Source organism: Stylophora pistillata, chromosome 3 (assembly GCF_964205215.1).
Source record: "Stylophora pistillata chromosome 3, jaStyPist1.2, whole genome shotgun sequence".
In the NCBI taxonomy this organism is placed as follows: Eukaryota; Metazoa; Cnidaria; class Anthozoa; order Scleractinia; family Pocilloporidae; genus Stylophora; species Stylophora pistillata.
The window spans coordinates 1,732,501-1,753,806 of NC_142521.1; the positions used below are offsets into that span (position 1 = coordinate 1,732,501).

At 38.7% G+C, this 21,306-nt stretch overlaps 1 protein-coding gene and 2 long non-coding RNA genes across 6 annotated transcripts in view; 1 reads left to right on the forward strand and 2 right to left on the reverse strand.

Moving 5' to 3' along the window:
* Window positions 1-3,941, reverse strand: part of LOC111329587 (uncharacterized) — a 4,891-nt gene extending 950 nt beyond the window's left edge. The window contains exon 1 of one of the 2 annotated variants that reach the window (XR_015999134.1): window positions 3,748-3,941. This is a non-coding gene — a long non-coding RNA (uncharacterized LOC111329587). Of the gene's footprint in view, window positions 1-952; window positions 1,225-3,747 lie in introns of those variants that run through there. The other variant, XR_002694728.2, reaches the window with a different exon arrangement.
* On the forward strand, window positions 3,798-11,191 carry LOC111329520 (uncharacterized). 2 transcript variants are annotated; one of them, XR_002694722.2, is made up of 3 exons: window positions 3,798-3,928; window positions 10,446-10,619; window positions 10,982-11,191. It is a non-coding gene; the product is annotated as an uncharacterized LOC111329520 (long non-coding RNA). The 2 variants fall into 2 exon arrangements; XR_015999136.1 differs by lacking the exon at window positions 3,798-3,928 and adding an exon at window positions 6,510-6,962.
* A 488-nt stretch (window positions 11,192-11,679) lies between these two features.
* LOC148734018 (uncharacterized) lies at window positions 11,680-20,032 on the reverse strand. Of its 2 annotated transcripts, XR_015999133.1 has the most exons (4): window positions 19,708-20,032; window positions 17,427-19,159; window positions 16,680-17,334; window positions 11,680-11,856 (listed from the first exon to the last, which is right to left on the reverse strand). XR_015999133.1 is itself a non-coding variant. In XM_088754725.1 (3 exons), the coding sequence occupies exon 3, from the start codon at window positions 16,071-16,073 to the stop codon at window positions 15,099-15,101; it is 975 nt and encodes a 324-aa protein (XP_088610851.1). In that variant the 5' UTR covers window positions 16,074-17,334; window positions 17,427-19,159; window positions 19,708-20,032; the 3' UTR covers window positions 14,742-15,098. The 2 variants fall into 2 exon arrangements, 1 of the variants encoding a protein (XP_088610851.1); XM_088754725.1 differs by lacking the exon at window positions 11,680-11,856 and having other exon boundaries at window positions 14,742-17,334.
* Between the last annotated feature and the right edge of the window lie 1,274 nt (window positions 20,033-21,306).

Genomic DNA, 21,306 nt, shown 5'->3' on the forward strand with positions numbered 1-21,306 from the left:
CAAAAGGAGGACAAATACAAATGGAATAAGTACTGTTTCTTATTAAATGTGTTTAAAATGTATTTAAGATGCTATCAATTGCGCCTGCGATTTTGATAGACATTAGTGAATCTAAATTTTAATTTCAACTCCATGGAGATATATCATCGAGATATCACTTCACAATACCACACCTATTATGAAGTCTATAACATGCCTATATACCACTCAATTTATGGTTGAGGCCGCGTTGGGAAAGTGCCATCTCCCCGCTAAAGCAATGAAGAAATTTTTTTTTAACCGCATGCTCAGAATTAGATAAAAATATGTTTCTGATTCTCTTCGGAAATTAGTTTTAAAGAACACCGGTGGACAACTCCCACACTTCATATCTCGATGAAATTCAACTCGAAACATTTTTAAGAATTGTAATATTTTCATCGATTGCTCGTACACAGAAGTTGCAATTTCATTGTAGTCGGAAAAAACCGATATTTACATACAGTAATTAAATTTGAAATAAAATTTAAAATATACTTAAAACGAAAAAAATCTCATATAGTGATAATGATTCGAACAGAACCTCTCATAGTTTGAAACCCGGCCTAGAAACTAATTTGTAGACTGAAGTAAAAAAGTTTAAGGAATGTGTGTTTCTACTTTATTTTTTACCAGTATTGATGAAAAAAGCAAGGAAGATTCGTCTTCTATTGTTACAATGACATGTTACTCAAGAAGATGATCTGTCTTTCCTTGATTTTTTTCGGATAGAAGCGATAAAAATGGCCAGGCGTACTTTTAACAGGAGAAATGCGAATCTCACTTTTGTTCAGGGCAGTGTGAAGACGAACAATTATAAGTTCGCACATCGATACATCTTTAGCGTGACGAGTTTAAGTGGGGGAGCTACCTGTTATGTCCTGGTGGATAAAAAAGGTTGACATGCTTGAAGGAAATACAGGGAATATTTTACCTGAATGTTATTAGCGCCTCGTTTACCGTTACCGTTGACATGGATGTTCCCCGCTCCAGCTGTAAATGCAAGCGTTTGTGAACACATAGAGACGGCAATTATAACCAGCAAGAGAAAAACGCTCACTTTTAAGGTCATTTTCGACAGAACGGCTAGTGCAGTGAGAACAAAGTTGTCTTATCTTAATCCAATTCTAATGTGAGGTTCTCTTTCGTAGTCTTACCGCTTTTAAATTGATTGGTGATGAGTATTTTTCCGGCCGATAGTAACAAGCGGGCGAAAGTTAGCGAGGCTAAATGATAACACATTAAAACCGGTAATTAAACAGAACTAACATTTGACGAGATTATTATTGTCTTCCAGTCTTAATAAAACGATCCTGTTTTCTCCCGTAAGCAACAGAAAGTAAAGGAAAAACAGAAGATAATTAAACTAACAAAATATGCAGCACGTTTGTAAATCATCTCACGTAAAGGGGATATATACTGTTAATTCACTTACTTCCAGAGCCGTTTGTATATTTTGTTAAATTGAATTAGGATTCATGACAAAATCAGCGGTAATTCAATAGTAAACTTTTGTAAATACACCAAATAAATGTATTTGTTTTTAGGCAGGAAGCATTCTCTTTAGTGTATGAATTTTATGGGAAAGTTTCTCAGCTCACGTTTAGAAAAACCCTTGCAACATATTTTCAATGTGTGAAAGGTACTTAAGGCTTACTTCACAGATCTCTGCCGCATTTTCTTTGAGGAATAACTCTTCAAACGTAACTCTAAATTTCCAATGCGCCTAAATATTGATTAAGTTCAATGTGTTTTCGCCAATTACTATTAACATATTGTAATATTTCTCACGTTTTCAGCCCTCGAGGTTGTGAGAAATTTCCCCACGCATCGTTTAGACATCGCCAGTGACATCAAAATTTAATTTAAAGTTATTGAGTTGCCTATTTATCGCTAATTGAGATATAAATCGGATCAATTTAGATACAACACGAACATTTATTTGAATAAAAAAAGATCATAAAAACAGCTATTACGTAAGGAAAATGAGCTTATTATTCTAGGAATAAACGCGTTCCTTTTAAGGACGACGCTGAACGTTTTTCCTCGTATGGTTTTCAGTAAATGTTTTTTCGACTAAAATATAATAATTCGTTCAGGAAAACTCCGTTTACGACAAATGCAAACGCTTCTATGACTTGGCGCCTGAAGATGATGGTCTATGAGTCGAATAACTGACGTACAAATTCAGTGTCGGTCACAGAAATCTGAAAAATCTTTGACACGGAATAATCAAAATAGGGGACAAGTTTACCATCTCAAAAATTTAGTTTGATACTTCAAAACTCTCCCCATCACACGAAACTCTCTCATCACACGATGTTAAAAATCAAAAAATTTTTACAAAGAAAATAAGTTGCACACAAGATCCTTGCCACCCACAAAATTGACCGTTTGCAATGGCGAATATCTCAATGTGTTTTATCCACAAGAAGCCCCGAATTTCTGAGACGCTCTTTCCAGTCTTGAAATTACTTTTTCCTTTAATTGACGTCTTTTCCATGCAAACATGTATGCCAATGAAGAAAAATGTAAACAACGACAGCAGTCAAGTTTCTCTCGTAGAAAGTGAAAAACAGAAAGTGCGATCTACTTCTTAAAATACTAACGTTGATGACTTGTATGATACTGTTGCTGGCCTTAGGGTCGATAAGGATTTTGTTTTCGTGTAGTTTTTGAATGGAACTCTTTCCATACGAAAACACTTCCTTAGTTCTTGTCAGGAAAGTGTTAGTCACCCCAGTTCATGCCCAGTTTCCTCTTGGAGAGTAATCAAAACCGTCTAAGTTGACAGAAGAAGAATGGGACGGAGGAATGTGAAATTCATCAAAAACTTAGCCAAATTGAGTGATGCTTTTTTAGTAGCAAAAAATTGGTTAAATCTTAAGATAGCTCGCGGCTTTTCGCTTCCATCACCAAGGTTCAATTATTATTCCTTAGAGTATGATAGATTCCTATGAGTAAATGAAGCGCTACTTTACAAATTTAGGACAAACAATCTCTTTTATATTTTATACATCACACTTAAAAATTTGCTCTAATTTATTCACTCTTTCTTTGGTAGAAGACAAAGCTAAAGAAATTGAAAATTCTTTGTTATGTCTCTGAAAGCGAAGTCAGTAATGGATGGACGCGAAGCATTCCGCCCCCTCTGGGTATGGAAATTTATGTCTCATTTGATAAGAGCACGTGGCGATATGATTGGCTAATGTTCACTGTCAGTTGGTTTACATACACTAGCTTAAAATGTAACTTCATAAAGATAAGAAATTCAATTTTGTGGGACTAAAGCACTTAAGAGGAAAAACGAAAAATCTGCATTTTTGATCAGTTACATGACAAAATGGTAAATATGTGGCATAAAATTATTTGTTTGTCACAGATTTTTCTCAGAAAATAAACGAAAAGTCATGAAAAGTTATTCCTTGTAGGTCTCTTGAGTGCTGAAAAATAGATTAAGCATTTTTTTTAAAATTTTTTTTGCCCTGGGTAATTTAAAGAGGCGAAAATTTATTTCTTAACTGTTGGAGATATTTGTGTATTAGAGATCAGTGTTTAATTGTAACGATAAGTTATCAGGGATTTCACTTAAATGTTGATCGAGTGAGTCTGCCGTGAGGTAAATCATGTAATTGATAAAGATTGATATGTGATAAATTACTTATTTTTTTAGAAGAAGGAAAACATGGTAGGTGCGTGAAAAGAAATATCTTAAGTGGTTTAATTTACCTGAAAATAATTTTGGCCTCGTTTGCCAATATTCCCTGCTCCAGCCGTAAAGGCGTGTGTCTGAGGATACATGGAGACAGCTACAAGAACCAGTAGAATGACAACAGTGAGTCGTGGACACATCTTTAGGTGAATGTAGTCTGTGGCAAAGAGACGTGCTTGAATCTAACCAAATTCTCTTGTGAGTATTGCATGTTAGTACAGCACCTTTAAATGGTTTGGCAAGGCACCTGTGTTTCGGTCATAACGAAACGGTGCTTAAGAACAACCAAGCAAAGCGCTAAGTTAATAATACTCCTAACGAGATAGTTTACTTCCAAAGAATGGAGCAGTCTTCTCATTTCTTTTGCGTAATGATGGTGATGTTGTGTTCTGTAAACGAAAGAAAGCGGGATCAATTAGAAAATGGGCAACCTACGACTCAATAAATAAATGACATTACTTCACTTAATGCAAAGGAGTGAGGTTAGTGAAAACATTCTTTTTGTGTTGGCGTAATTGAATTGAACCATGCAAGCGATTAGACGGTATTTTCAAAGTACGCTTTGTTAGTTACCATTAATGTGTTTATTTGTTAAGTTTCTGTTGGACCTAAATGCCACATTCAAAACACATTCTCCCTTTAAAAGCTGCAATATGTGGAAATTTTCGTAGATTGACGTGCAATATTTAGAAACCTTCAATGGTGATCAACAGCTAAAATGGTTTATGACGTAACTTATAATTGGAAGTACAGCTTCGTTAAACAGAACCCTAAAAGCAGAGTTTGCCTACTGAAAAGGTGATGCTGATGTGATCCATCATTGGAAATATTCCCCGGACTTCCGTCAATGAGGAAATACGTTTTTATTCAATTTGCATTAACTTTTCATTTCCTGTTCGACGATGAGTTCTTTGAAGTTTCCTCTCCTTTTTAATGTAGTTGACGCTATTTATAATTAATGGTTCTCTAACTCTTCAATAAATTCATTTCGATTAAATTGAATTTAGCTGGTTTTTTATGAACATTAAATGGTTTAGGCATGGTGTAAATCAAAGGAAACATTGCATAGAAGCCGCAAGCCTCATAACCATTATGAAAAACTAAAAAGCGATAGAATGAGACTTAATCTAATAGTATGCCCCGTGTCATTGATCAGTTTGACATAATACTTTTCGAAATTGAAACGAAATTGAAACGAATTTTTCGTGTCATTCTCGAAGTATTTAGATATGTTTATCATAAAGCGATAGGTAATACTTTAGCCTTAAATACAATTCAAACATCTCTTACTAAAAAGCTACATTTACCGACAAACACCTCTCAGACAAAAAACACATCGTAAACTGTATGTTGCGCGCAGTATTTTCTGGCTCAAGCGAAAACTGTTATAATATTATCCATTGTGGTATTTTATGGAGATATTATGTACATGAGGAGTTCAATAAGACACCACCAATCACGCAAAACTTTTCAAGAAATTAAGATTACCATTATAAACTATGCCTCAAATATGAACACAAAATGGTTCTCTTCTGGGTTATAATGCGCTTGCTTTCTTATGAATTTCCGCCAGCTGGCGCAACTCAGTTTGTGGTGAGTTTGTGTTTAATCGCAGAAAAATCCTTAAACAGAGAATAAATATCATTTGTATGTTGGTCAAAAATATGACTGAACTTTTTTAATAATTGTGGCATTTTTAAAGAACTTTCAAACAACTGATAATCATGAAAGTAGTTCCCTTAAGAATACTAAAGTTACGTCAAAACATCTGTCTATAAATTCTGCTAAGAACTGCTCTCGTAAAATATCAATGGAGGGGAAAATCCTGGTTCTCATTTTAGTTAAACGAAAAGAGCGATCTTTCTTTTTTGGCTCATAAAGATAAATGGATGAAAATATTTCAACCACTCCAAGTTATTGCTTTTGTGTGTTTTAAAGCTCAGTCAGTTTTAAAACTGAGTTTAAAAGAATAAAATCCGAAGAACTGTTCAAACGCACGACATGGTGCCTAATACATATGAGCCGATTGTTTTGAACTGAAGGGTTTATTTCCAATTCTGAAAATATTTAATTTCATTGCAATGAAACCAAGGCATTTCTAAGGGCACTTTAGCATCTGTCATTTGTCAATAACATTCTCTGCCATTCCAATTTTCGTTTACGATACAAACCCAACGGTCGAACAAATTTCTCCTAAGATTTCTATTCGTTTTCCCCCGTTCTTCCATCACATTCTTCAGGCTGTGTTTAGTTCATCAGTCTTTGCTCTTATCAGTTGCAACTTAACACTCAGAATAAATTTTTCGTAAATTTCTCTACTAGGCCTTTTTTTTAACGTTCTCCTACGAAGATCTTTATTTTATAATTTTCTACTTACTGATCGAACCCATGTCGTTAGTAGCAAATCAACTTAGAGAAAAATTCACCCCCTCAGATACAAGGAAACTGAGTAGGGAATGATGATAATGATGATGAAACTTTATTAAAGTGTCTAAAGAAACCTCCTGAAAAAGAAACCTCCGGATGCGTTTTTCCCAGCTTAGGTTAAGAACCAGTGCTAATTAGGGGACACAACATAAATAAATATAAATTAAGGTAAAAAAAAATATTTGAATATAAGCGTAGGTATAAATGATATTGACAGTATTTGCAGTATGACAAATGTGTCTATGAAAGTAAGAAAAACACATCCGACACTTTCATGCGTTCAATTAAAACCGCACGGATCTATAGATTAATTCGGTGAAGTCGTATTCAAAGTTTCCAGTTTTTTTTCATCATTTAATTTGGAAATTTCTTTACCGATTGCATAGGATTTTAAATCATTGCCTTCTGAGGTACACATAATGGCGCTTTTATAAATATTTTTCTGTGCTTTTATGTATTGTGTTCTATAAATTTCCTCCCATCCAGTATATTGATTGACTCATTCACAATTTGGTCAATTAACAGGAAGATCACACAATAGTCGGCAGTTTCCCAAAGACTCCGGTCTTTTGGTGACAATCATGTGAATAGGTGTTTGATTACTTCCGCTAACACGGCTGCACTCGATGATGGCATTGACAAGTATAATCAGGAGGCAATCTTAGAACAATTCATGAAGCATGTGGTCCAGAATTCTTTTTAGTATCTCAAAAGTGCTATAACGTAAAACAGTGCACTTACCCTCAGGTCTTGACGCGAGTCTGTGTTTGAGATTTTTGTGATATTTGGGGTTCAACAGTTCAAAGTAAGTATATCCCAGTTCAGTGTTTGTTTCAGGATTGCGTTTCTCCTCCAGCGCTTCTTTCTCTTAAATATGTCAATCTTCACTTTGGTTATGGAAGCCCTTGGCAGTAACTTTTGATGAGGGGACGACAGCTATAATGAGACGGTTAGTCCTCGTGTACATAAATTTTAAATTTTAAAAGAATTTTCACGCAAACTGTGTCGCAATCCTAAGTACAAAGATGGGCATGTGTTCTGGGCTGGGCAGCCCGTGCACTCCTCAAGGTGACAGTGGAGAGCAAAAGGGCAAAGAAAAAAATACTGATGAAATAAATACTGATTAAAAAAAAACACTTTTAGTCAAATAAACTTAAACTGCATTCTACATTACTATTTCATTTTTTCGAGTGTGTCCTCAGAACAAGTGGAATTTAGGAAATTTATACGATAAAGTGGTTAGTAGAGGTGAAACGGTCAAGATGATTGACCAAAATTCGCACCAGCCCGGTGAGACGTCTCAACCCATGACAAAGAAGATATAGTACCTGGTAGAAACGATATTTGCAGATATTGTCAATATTTCTTAAAAAAAAGGAAAAAGAAAAGAAAAAAAAAAGATATCGCATTCGCAAGTATTTTTTTTTTCACTTTTGGTTCCTTCTTGTAATTCCTGAAACTATTTTACGTATTAAATAAACTTTGTAATTGGACAGCATAAAATCTTCTTCATGAATATTCCATATCCCGAATAGCTCTGTTTGGGTCTCAGCTGTCTCAACAGCGATCGATTATCGATTGATTATCGATTCACCCCAGCGTCATTATTCGCACGACTTCGACGAAAAGTGTGGTGTATTGCTGAGTTGATCTGGAATTCCGTTGTACTTGGTCCAAAACGACTGGGTGAAAGGACGTTTAAATGTTCAAGTCCAAGGCTAAAGATTTTGACAAAATATTCGCTCCAGTAAATGGTTTAAACCCGGGAGGAACATGTGAAAGCAGAGTCTGATCATCCGGGTGAGTGTAGTCCTGAGAAGGACTGTTTTGAACCCGGGGGTAACATGTGAAGGTGTAGTCTGATCATCCGGGTGAGTGTAGTCCTGAGAAGGACTGTTGTCGGTAGGGGTGACTGACGTTTCGACAACCCAAGCGGAAGTCTTCATCAAAGTCCATTCTCTGTTAATGATTAGGTGGGGTCGTCTACATCTGTATCTCACTTGCTCTGACGTAGGGCTAACGCTCGAAGCGTCAGATTTAGGGACTCTTAACGGTGGCCAATTTACAATATCAACTCGGTTGATAAAACCAAATCATCTTGTCATACGGCCCAACTGACGCCACTCCACAGTTTCTTTTTTACTTAAATTCATGAGTGTTATTAAAAGGATTTTCCACCTCCGCGTCCGCTCCAAAATCATCGTATATTGTTAAAATTGTAAAATGTTTTGGTTCTAATATATAGGTACGTAGAAATTGAGTTAAGGTCGGAAGCTTTAACAATTTCTGGTGTTAAAAGAAATAATTAATTCACTACAAATATTGATATCTTAATAATATCTTACCTGAGTGATGCATTTGTTTATCATTTGTGGTGTTTTTCTGAATGGCCTTTACATTTATTTTTCTAAATGGCCTTTTTGTACATCTCAAATAAATTTCTTTGTGCCTTGTTAAACTAATTTGTAACTTTTGAACTCTTGATCTAATCGGCTATTGTGAGAAAAGGTGTAAAATATATCCTTGCATCATACGGGAACACAAAGTTTGTGTTTTGGTTTTGTTTGTTTGTTTTCTCTTACCGAAAATTTATTTTACGCTGCTAAGCAAACCATAGGCTGAATTTGAATTTAAAATCAATGGTAATTAACAAGATTTTCATTGCAAAGAAAAAACCAAGTGAAACTTAGGAGTCTAAAATCTTGCTAACACAGACGCTTCACGTTTCATGTCCTTTTTAGCAAACGGTGCGATGAGATAATTTCGATAGGAATTTCGGGGGAAGTGTTAAGGACGGCGCCGTATTTTTCCCGAGACTCTTCCGATGCAATATTCTTTACGTTTGGAAATGGAAATTGTTCAGTCGTTTTTCATTTTCTGAAGTATGGTTATTACACGCAATTGCATTTGTGTTTGTTTAGTGGTTAACAAGACCGGTGAATACCTCTGCGTAACACTTAACTTTTAGGGTGGTACAGTTTTTTTTTTTATCAAGATCGTGTTTCTCAGTGCTGACAATATCACCAACAAAATCCGGCATGATCAAAGAGTAAATTTAAGTTTGACACCGATATGATATTGGTTAAAGTGCACCTAAACGCAAATTTTTTTTTCGCTTAACGAAATAAGCTTATTTTTTGGAGTATTTCTGTGCAAAAGTTTTTTAATTTGCTCAAATCTTTAATTTTCTGTGCCTAGTCAAAATCGGCCGCCATCTTGCCCCACGACCGAGTTTAAAGAGGAATGGCTCTAGCGGGTAATGTGACGTCAAATCGAGAACACGAAAGTCTGCATTTCACACATTTTCACTTGTTTGGGAAGGTTGTCGTCGATATTGTCCGACTTTTGTATGCCGACTAGGTGTGTTGTATGAAGAATGTATGAAGCGCGATACCCTCTAGCAAATTTCGCACGTTGCTACATCCTCCTACAACACACTTAGTCGGCATATTTTCGGACAATATCGACTACAACCTTCGCAAACAAGTGAAAATGTGTGAAATGCAGACTTTCGTGTTCTCGATTTGAGTCACATTACCCGCTAGAGCCATTCCTCTTTAAACTCGGTCGTGGGGCAAGATGGCGGCCGATTTTCCGTATTTTGACTGGGCAAAGAAAATTGAAGATTTGAGCAAATAAAAAACTTTTTGCACAGAAATACTCCAACAAATACGCTTATTTCGTTAAGCGAAAAAAGATTTTTGGGTCTAGGTGCAATTTAACTGTATACAAAGTAACTTAATGAAAGTTGTGGATGATTAATTTATCTGTAATTACGTTTTCAAGCTATTTACTTGATTGGAACATGCAAGCACAAATGCCACATCCAGACATGGAAGTGGAAGTCCCCATTGGTTGATTCGTGGACAGAAAATGGTTTTCTCGTTTTGTGGGAAATCTCTGTTAATTTCTTGATCCTCATTTTAAACGTTTTTAAAAAAGCCACACTTGCTATGGAAAACTCAAATTGGCTTAATTTGCTATGAAAGAGAATACTAATGACCAGAAGCACGTTTGTTGTATTATGAAATCGTCTTTCGCTCAGATGATACAAAAGGAAGAAACTACATCTAAATTAACTTGATTAACTCAGCAGACATCGTGTCAAGAACTGGCGTAAATAGTGATAAATGGTTGTATCCGATCAAATTACATTTTCAAGTACGCTTTTGTTTAAAAATATCAAAGTAAGGAAGCTTTTTTATGAAAAATTCTTTGGGCTTATAAGAGTCAGCTAAAGGACAGTTAAACAACCAGTTTTAGTAGCTTATTCATATTGTTTGAACAGGAAGCAAATCTACTCCAGAGGGATCGCTAGGCTGCCCTCAAAATGAACATCAAAGCTTTCACAGTTGTAATAGCCGCAGTGTTTATCATCTGTGTTCCTGAAGGACAATCATTCACAGCTGGGGCTGGTGTGATTACCAATGGAAAAGAACCAAGAACTGGAAAACGGCAGCAGGTCAGTAATACGTGACTTTTTATTAATATTATAAGTTAAGATGAGGCACGATCCTCGCAGTAGAGAGCGCTATCTATGCAATAGAGAAAATCAGACCTGAAAAAAATCAGGTCTGTACGGGATTCGAACCACTGACCTCTGCGATACTAGTGCAGCGCTCTACCAATTGAGCTAACAAGCCAACTGCAGCTGGGAGCAGGCCGTTAAGTTGATTCGTAATAAACCCGTGATGATAAATCAGATTTATTCATCGAAGTAACTCAGGCATCAATTGCAGTGAAGATTATTATCAGTCCTAAGGGTAAATTAAGCATTTTCGAGGAATCAGTTCTAACTCTCAATGGATTTAAACTTCATTTCAGAATCTTGTCCTTTCTTCAGAAGAAATCGAGTTGTGCTGGATGGTAGAAGCTTACTGCTCTTCGAAAAAGAGGAATTACACATAGATCTGCTAGAGATGAATCCAAAGATTAACCCGTGTCAACACGTTGATGATAAAACACTAAATTTTAGGAACTCAAGACAAAGACTCGATCGCTTGACTGGCTAATAAAACTCACTTATGAAGTGTATTCTGGCTAATACGTTTCACTTTGAAGACTCGTTTTCTTAGTGCAACTAATGGGGATTGTCAGTGGTATGATTATTTTTGACGGCGCAAATTTTTGCTGATCGAAGCTCCTGAAGAAAACAATTGTTGTGTTCAATGTGTCTCTTGTAGTCAAACGTCGAACACGCTACATGTCGTTCAATCGATTTCACGAAATGTACAATATAAGCGAAAAGCGATGAAGCAAGCGGTAGAAACGTTGTATGACTAGGACGGCTAGGAACAAGAAAACCAAAAGCGGAGAAGACGGTAAGCGGACTGGATAAATGAAACGTAGCAATGGCAAAGCACAAATGAGCTAAAAAACGCATGCAAAAAGAGCCTTAACGAGACGAAATTATGCGAAAACACCTAACAGAATAATGATTACGTAAAGGCGAAAAAAAAGACAAAGAATGCGATAATGAGGGAAAAAATGCGCTTACAAACGAGAAAACAAACAAACAGTGTTACCAACTTTTATTCGCTCCTAACAGCGGCTTTACAGCAAATAAAACAAAACAATAATATGAATAGGCCAGCGGCAATCCCCCAAATAAAACAAAACAACAATATCAATAGGCTAGCGGCAATCCTCCATAGGCCATATACGGTCAGCGGTCCCTCTGTCATTTTTAATGAGCGGATCTGCAAGATAACAAACAAACAAACAACAACAAAATGAGTCCAAATTGAGGCGGGAGGGAGGGAAACTGTTATACGTCGTCTACTTTATCTTCGTATAATCCACATTATACTACAGGCTGCAAGCGGCCCTTGCATAATCTGTGATTATACTTCAGAACAGTCGCTTCCATATAACAGTGTCTGTTTAAAGGCTCTGTTTTGACTCATTTTTAAGATCCTAGTACAGCTCGGCCCGGTTGAGCATCAAAGCTTGGGCGGTAACAGAACTTGTTAAAGGTCGAAGGACCTGACCAATCTGCCAGAGTCAAAATTTGAGGTAAAGATATACCTGCTTCAATTGCAGCAGTGGCTACCGCACCCCGTGATGAGTGGGCTTTGAATATAGAAGCATCAACTTTAGCCGCACCTAAGGCTTCTTTCATCCACCGAGGAAGGGTAGAAGATGACACAGGTCTGTGAGGGCGAATGTAAGAGACAAATAACTTGTTTGAGACGTTTGCCTTAGAAGTATTGGGCCGAAAGGCTTCTATGCGTTTCTCATATTCTCCTAGACATTCAATAGGGCACAATCTAGCATTAGAAGGAAAACTGGCATGAAATGAGGTTTTAGCAGGATTCCCAATACCTGATTTTTTTGTTAATTGGGGAAGAGTAAAAGAAACCCCTTCAGGATAAAACGTCTGAATCTGAGGTCACGTGCAGCCAATTTAGACCCTCTTTCGGCAGATGTGAGGGCCAGCAGGACCACTAGTTTCTCAGACAGTTGTCTCAATGACAATTCTGAATTATCACCAAGGCCTTCTAAGTAGCTAGTGACCTGATGAACTTTCCATGTTTGAGTGTATCGTGGAAGTGGAGGTCTCTTGTTGAATATACCCTTCATAAGTTGACAAACCAATGGATGTTCGCCAACCCTCAGAGAATCAGTGATTGGGTCGGTCATGGATATTGCAGAACGATAGACATTAATCGATCGGTATGCCTTGCCCGAGTTAAATTCTCTTGTAAGGAAATCTAAAGCTGCTGATAATGGGGCTGAAATGGGATTAATCTGTTGTTGATTACACCAGCTAGCCCACTTTTGCCAAGCTGCCCCATAGGCACTTAAAGTGTTTTTTCGCCATGCAGTCATGAGCAGTGTTCTAGCCTCTGCAGAAATGCCTGTCTCTGAGTATGAACGGTTTAGACAAGCCATCCTGCTAACTGAAGGTGGGTTAGGGGATGAGTTTCCCCCTGCCTGGTCAACAGATTTATGGGTTGTGGAAGTAACTGAGGGAAGTCGACACAGAGTTGGAGGAGCAATGGACACCAAGGCTGGGTTTCCCATACTGGGGCTACTATGACCAATTTCTGAACTTGTTGGAGAATGACTTGTTTTAGGCATCTCCCTACTAATGCGAAAGGAGGGAAGGCATACCCCGTCAACTGAGCCCAGTCTAGGGTAAAAGCATCCTCTGTTTCTACCCCTGGGTCTGGCCTCCAGCTTGCGTACCTTGGGATCTGGTACGATAGGCGGGATGCAAAGAGATATATTTCCAGGGGACCCCAAAGTCTCTGAATACATAGGAAAATTTCTGGTTTGAGCTTCCAGTCGGAGTGGTCTACGACAGTACGCGACTCGTGGTCGGCCTGGAAGTTTTGGATTCCTGGAATATGTCGCGCCATTCTACTGTTTTGGCGTTGAAGACACCAAGACCACAGTTCGAAGGCAAGACTTGACAGAATGGGGGACCTGGTGCACCCCATTTTGTTGATATATGTCACTGCTGTTACATTGTCCACGAGTGAGAGAACCTTCACTGGAGTTTTGTGTTGAGTGAAGGCTTTCACTGCGAAAGCCCCTCCCATCAACTCTAGGCAGTTGACGTGGAGTAGTCTTTCGGATTGTGTCCAAAGGCCTCCCGTACGTATTCCATTGCAGACAGCTCCTCACCCTAGAATGGAAGCATCTGTCTCTATTGTTAGATTTAGGTCCCCATTCACCAAGGCCTTGCCGTTCCAAGCCATCAAGCTGTCTTTCCACCATATCAGTTCCTCTCGTGCCTGAGGTTAGAGATAGCTGCACCTCGCTTTCGTAATTCATTGAAGGGGAGAGATGCTGATTCTTTAAGTTTTGCAAATGGTGGTAATGAAGAGGAGCTGGAAAGACAGCTTGAATGGAACTGTTTAGCAAGCCTATCAAGCTTGCCAACCTTCGCAATGTCAGAGAAGACAATGTTTGGGCCTTTTGGCACTCCCGCTGTTTCTTACGAACTTTCTCGCGGGGTAACGCTAGAGTCATAGTTGTTGAATCCACTAGGAAACCTGAGGGGAGGGAATCATCGCTGACTTCTCGTAATGTACCACAAAGCCTAGATTCTCCAGTGCACTGAGAACTAACTGGGTATATTGAATTGCAAGTTGTCTGCTTTCTACCACCATTATCAAAATGTCATCTAGGTAGACTATTAGTCTTACGCTCATTTTGCGCAGCATCTCCACCACTGGTTTCATGAGCTTGGTGAAGACTCTCGGTGCGCTGGCTAGGCCAAAGGGATGGCAAGCAAATTCCCACATTGTGCCCTTCCATAGAAATCTCAGATACTCTTGATGGTTTACCCACACTGGAACAGTGAAATACGCGTCCCTGAGGTCCAATTTGACCATGTAGTCGTCTTTTCTTAAAAGGTCTCGGAGCATGTGTATCCCTTCCATTTTGAAATGAGAATACTCTACAAAATTGTTCAGGGCTTTCAAATTTATGACAGGCGTTTGACCACCACCTTTCTTGGGAGCCATGAACAGGGAGCTTACAAATCCTGGTTCTTTGTCTGACATTGAGGTTTTGTGAATCGGCCCTTTGTCTTGCAAGGACTTGATCTCGTTGTCCATAGCAAGAGTCTCCTCCTCTGAGAAGGGGAGGAGTGGTGGGAGGGCTACTTGAACAAAAGTTTGTGTGAATTCGATATGGTAGCCAGTGATTGTTTGACATACCCATGGGTCGTTTGTAATAAGAGACCAATTCTGAATAAAGTGGGCTAGTCTTCCTGCTACTGGATAATTGCTTGTACTTAAAATTGAATTGAGAGGAAACAAACCTTCGCTTAAACTGTTGGTGCTTGAGGAGTCCACTGTTGACCTCTACCCCTGAAGTTGGTGGGCTGACCTCGGGGTTGAAAACGCCCTGTTCCGCGGCTGCGGAAAGCTCTGTTGGCACCTCTGCCGCGATATGGGCTGCCTCGGAAGGGGCGGGAGTTGCCTCTCTATAAAAAACGATTCTGGGAACGCCCACGACCTGCATAACTAGCATCCATCAGCGTCTGTGCTGTTTCAGCTCTGGCTTTGAGCTGGGCTTCGAACACTGCACCAAAGAGTTTCCGTCCAGCATTAGGGTAGTCCTCTTTTCCCAGGGAGGCCAAAGAACCATGATTGTTGATCTTGTTTAGTACAGCCGATCGGCGTGTAGCCGATATGAGGGAGGACACATTTCCCACTAGACGCATAGAGTACGAGACTGCTTGTAGCAGGCTTTGGACTTGATCTTGAGACAGTGTTAAGTCCTTATTAGATGAATCACTCATGGCAGTCAAGTGTTGAAACAGCATACACAAAGGTCCTGTGATGTCAAGGACCTTGTCTTGTAAGAAGCGGTTATCTTTATCAATTGCTTTCGTTCTCTGAACAAGAGCAGCAATGTAATCATCCAGTTCAGAAGTATAAACAGCGTCAGCATTAGGCCTGGGATATTCCTGGCACATAGTTTTCCTCTCAAAGTTTGTGAGAAGTTTTCTAGCAACAAGTTCCAGAAAACTGGAAAGTTCCTCGCTTGCCACCCAACGTGCAGCTGAGGTACTATCATCAGAGGCAAGCGGCTCTGCGTCGAGGGCATCCTCGTGGTCAATACTACGATCGTCGGAACCCGAATTACCAGGGTTTGACCTATCCCACCATGGCTTTTTCGGTGGATTAGAATCAATGATGCCGATCTCTTGATCTAAAGGTTGTCGAGCCTTGGTCGCTCTAGTTTGTGGTGACGGCCCTTGATCGGCCTTGGTTATTCGTGCGTGTTGACTATTGGCCTTGATCGCCGATTTTAGCATGTCAAACGCTGATTTGTCGGCCAAAACGGCACGAATGAAATTGCCAGGATGGACCTTACCTTCCTGATGCTGAAGGAGGTTCTGAGAAGTAAGGATGGATCCGGAATCTTGTGGAATATTTCCATCGACGTTCGTCATGGCTTCTTTGTCAGAGGAGCAAATAAACACGGCGCCGAACAGAGGGACCACTGACCGTATATGGCCTACGAAGGATTGCCGCTGGCCTATTGATTATGTTGTTTTGTTTTATTTGCTGTAAAGCCACTGTTAGGGGCGAATAAAAGTTGGTAACACTGTTATATGGAGGCGACTGCTCTGAAGTATAATCTGCACCGAATAATCTACAAACGTTAGCCAGTCCAATGGACAAATCCCCTGGGAAGTAAATGGTTGGAATAGGTTTTTGCTGTTATGTCATTCTTAATAGATTTTAGCTGTAGAATTTATTAAAATGTGTGCAATAAGTAAAATGTAAGTGAAAGAAAAGTTGAAATGTTATGTTTCCCTCCTTGTTATCGTTCTTCTCCTTGGAATCAAATTGCAAAATTACCTGCTAGAAGGAATTTCAGTCTTATCAGCAAAAAAAACGAAATGTTAGTTCTTCTTTAAATTAAATTCTCACACTATACACGGTAGACAGGTTTGCAGCGTAAGGAACGAAAGGTGAATTTCCGTAAAAATTCTAGAGTGCTACTGCGACCAAAAATGCCTTTTCTTTTCTCATCAGAGCTTGAAAGTACTTACCCAAGTAACAAATTTGCCAAATCTTAAGGCAAAACTCCATCGAGAAGTAATATAATAATTATTTTCCCTGTAGATTCGCGATCTAAACGGCCGCCATTCTTCGAACAACAGAACTCCGCGCGAAGAAGAAACTAGGTCGAGAACGGAAGTGACGTCAACGACTCAACAATCGTGGCTAATTTGGTATGCCGAGAGAGAGTTGTTTTTCTGGTTCCGCAGGAAAGAAGGAATAAAATTGGAAAGAATTGTTCCCCAGCTTTCTTTTGCGTATTTCTTGTAAAGGCATACCTTCGCGACGTTGTGTTGTGCAAGGATGCAGTAATGTTTCCGATATATCGGCCGGAATTTCCATCCATAAGTCGCCGATCGACAAGACTTTTCGCGCGAAATGGAAAGCCTTCGTTGGCACACATCGTGCACATTTCAATCCAGATGGTCGCTTCGCTGTTTGTTCTGACCACTTTTCGCTAGATTCCTTTGGAAGGTCAGTCCATGTGGATGCCGCCGTTAGAAGGCTAAAGAAAGCTAAGGTTCCAACCATTTGGAAAAAAACCTCGGAAAACAGAGATCGAGGAAACTCTTTCGAATCGAGCTCGTCGCATGGTAAGTAGCACTGAACTTATTTGGTTCTCCCCACCTCTGGCTTATTTATGGCCTGCAGAGAACAGAAAGAACATTTACACCTATCAAGCACAACAACTGTTCGATGAGCTTCTCGCAATATTTTACATTCAAATAGTAAGTTACCTTGGAGAAGTACAAGACATGTCATCCAGCTGAAAACACGATAAGAAGTCTTACGAGTACAAAGCACGAAAATAAATGAGATACGAGCAGGAGGAAAGTAAATTTACAACTGTAAGAGTAATGTACACCATGTAGTAACACTTGTTTCACCACGGCGACGGGGTCGGTATTCCTGTTGTTCCTCTTCTTCACGCCCAAAACTTTCTTTATACGCTGCGACCTCTTCTTCGGTCGCAACGGGCTCTAAACTGTCATCGTAAAGATATCCTTCGCCATTATCGTCTGGTGGATCTTCAGTGAGTGAGAAGTTTAACTCCGAATCGTCTTCGAAAGAAACAGAAGGAGAATTTGAACGTGAAGACATACCTAATACTCCGTGTTTCCCTCTGTTGTTTTGTTGTTGTTCGCGTGGCAAAGTGAGTCAATGACGTCACAACTAAAACCGCTGTAGTTATTTTCGCGGGCTCTCCAACGTGTTATTCGAGCAATGGCGGAAGAATTTTTAATGTCTTCGTGGCGCTGTTTTTAAGGAATAACGTAGTCAAATTTGAGAAACTTACGCTTATTCTTATAGTTTGGGGTCTGAATGTGAAGTTAACACCAGAAAATTCGGAAAATAAAATGCAAAAATTTCGTTGCAGTAGCACATTAATATTAGAGAATGTGACGATTGCTTTTCTTTAGCCCGCGGCAACGCAGCTTACTTATTTTCATCCCTGCTATATTTCGGCGCCCATGTTTTGTCCAAGTTGACGATGTCGATTGAAAATACAGGAGATCTCGAACAGCGCGGATTTATGAAGTCAAGTTTAATTCCCGTTACAACTTTTTTTCCCTTTTCAGCGCGAAATTATTTATACTTTCATCAACCAGAATTAGCAGATGACTGAGAATGTGATAGGTATCGCGCAATTTCACATGGTCGCCCTGACCTGGCCGCAAAAGATTAGAGGAGCGTGACCCGTGGTACACGAGATTGTTCCGGACGATAATCAGACAAACCAGGCAGACGTAAATGGATTTATTTTCAACACGGGGGTGCGTCTATATGTTTCGTAATTACTTTAAGGGATTGCGTAATGAGCTTCAGCAAGAAATAAACGTGCACAAACATAATTTTGTCTGTGGAGCAAGGGTGATAAATACTGGATGCGATTGATACCGGATATTCGCTTCATCATGTCAGAACCAAAAGTGGACATCATCATCACGGGCATGAATTCATAAAAATACATAGTGCTCTTCTATCGAATTTAAGGCTAGAGGTTGAAGGGAATGTAAATGGAATATAAAGCCAGATGAAAGTCAGAAAATTTCACCGTCATGCTTATATAAGCCGAGGAAGGTAAAGAAGTCCTTCTTACCTCATATCTGGGCAGAATATACAAATATTGGCTCAGACAAGAATCTTTCAATATAATACTTGTTGAAATCAATTCTTGACAGCGTTATTGGGATAGATCTTATCACTTTGAATAAAAAATCAGTCTTTTGTGATTAAACATTACTAAAAATAGTGAAATGAAGTGACTTGGAAATATCATTTGAATAAGCGTCTTAAAAGAAAAAAAGCCAAAAAGTCTGGATTACTGTGAAATAGACCAAAACCAAAACTATCGAAAGATTTGTAGACGTTTCTTTTATGCTGAGCCATTATGCTGGGAATCGCCCAACCTATAATTGATCAGCGTAACACCATGAAATAGATGACTCTTCTTCATTTGTACGATTTTCTGCAAATAGAAAAATTTTAATTTAGTTTCAAGACAAACTCTATTCATATCATGTTGAGTCTTCAATTGCCTTTGCACGTGTTTTTCCAGGACTCTCAGTTACATAATCCTTTCAAAAGGATCCCTTATTATTTCCGAGAATCATCCGTTTTACTTTGCGAGGAAGAACTGAACGATTAACTTGGAAAAATGCAAATCGTCAGAATGGCTCATGTCGAAATGCCTTACAGGAAAATGAACTTACTGTGGAATTCGAGGGGATTTTCGCGGCTCTCTTCCTTTACAAATACGGATTATAAATTTTTAACTACTGTATCAAAGTCATCGAAGTTGCTGTTGAACACGGAAGTGCTTGACCGGGAAAAATCTGTTTCAGACTTTTATTCTGAGAAGGAATCTGCTTCAAAGTTTGTTTTTAAGGATTACAGAGAACAATTTTGCTGGCATTTACGCCGGAGCCTGACGGTTTAGAAACGAACTTAGTCGGCATACATTATTAAGTAGTTTTTTTTTTTTATTTACACTATAACTACACTTAGTGATCTTACCTTTAGAAATAGAAAATAATCAATGTATCGATGTAATTCTCTAGAATTTGTTCGTTATAATGAAATGGAAATGGTGTCGCCAACGTTGTTCGTGAGTTTGCAATTCTAATTTCTTGGTTATGCCATGACTTGAGTTGGAGGTAAAAGTTGGACAAGTGAGAGCTAAGTCGTATATCCCTGAAACACAATCAATTTGATATTGACCGAGTATCGAGCTCAGTTTATAGAATGCTAATTAGCAGGAAAGAATAATAATTCTTTGTCTCCTTCCATTAGCCCTTCCCACCATGATTCCAGTGGTCAAACCATGAATAAATTTCATTAACCTTGCATTCGTTTACCTAACGAATCTGTTGACACTTACACATTTTCTGGTAAAATCGTTCAAATGGTGGTCATGATTTATTTGTCATGTACTGTTTCAACACTTGTTCAGACTACTACTGAAACAAAACAAGAAACATTTATAGGTTCACGCAGGCTGACATATCCATATCCAGCGTCTATTGATCTTCCATGATCACCGACTATTGACCAAACATCAAGTAACTAAAAAATAGAATAATTACTCGGATGTGCACTAAGATGACCTTGGCTAGATTAATAATGGAAATCATCGATCAACATATTTTTTCCAGACAATTCGCCAAGGATCAAATGATCTCTCTGAAATTTTCTCTCCAGATTGAATTTAAAGTTATGAATAAATAAGACAACTTTTTCTGCCAGAAACTTTAACTATTGCATGTAGCTAAAACCAAAATTGGATGAATTACGGGAAAAATGTGAAAGGAGTTAAAATCATTGTCATACATGATTTTTGATTTCAAAATCTGGTAAAAATTTAAACGAGTTTCCTCTGGCAGAAAAAATTTCGTTTGTTATGGCATGATTAGCGCTTTGTGTATCAATTCTCAATTTCTATATCTTTAATTTTTTGAAATCTCAAAGCTTTGCCCTAAGATGTCCTGGGCACCACTAATTAAAAACCCTTGATCTTAGTGAAACATCACGCGCGCACAGTTTCACGTGGCTTGTCTCGTGCAGGCTCGCTCAATGCGGTAAGATGTTCGTTATGTAACTTCAACTATCATTGTCATTTTGTGAGATGTTTGCCAAACGGAGTTTCAGTCGAGCTAGAAGCCTCCTTTGAGTGACAGCCCTAACCAATAGTTCCTTAAATTTTATTTTTTTGGATCAAACATGGCTTGTCAACGGCGCATCAGCGAAAGTCTTGTCGAAACATTTCAGCAAGGGTTTGTTTTTTACAAATCATACAGTGATGATTCTTCAAGTTCCAGCTCTGGTTCATTGGAATTGCTCTCATCAGCCAAGATGGACCGTATCAACAAGGAAATAAACCTTGCAAAGACAATGTTTCCCGAATTTTTCGATAAAAAGACTATCAAAGGCCAAGGCGTTCAAGGAAATTGTACCACAACCTCACGGTCTCTAGCTGGTATCACAAACTACGCGAGTGGGCCGGGAATCAGACAGAACACTTGTAAATCAGTAAAAGCGATCGAAATTTGGTACATCAACGAGTACGGGTTAGCGACAACTTGAGTGCGAAATCATCGCTTAGAACAAAAAGAAAAA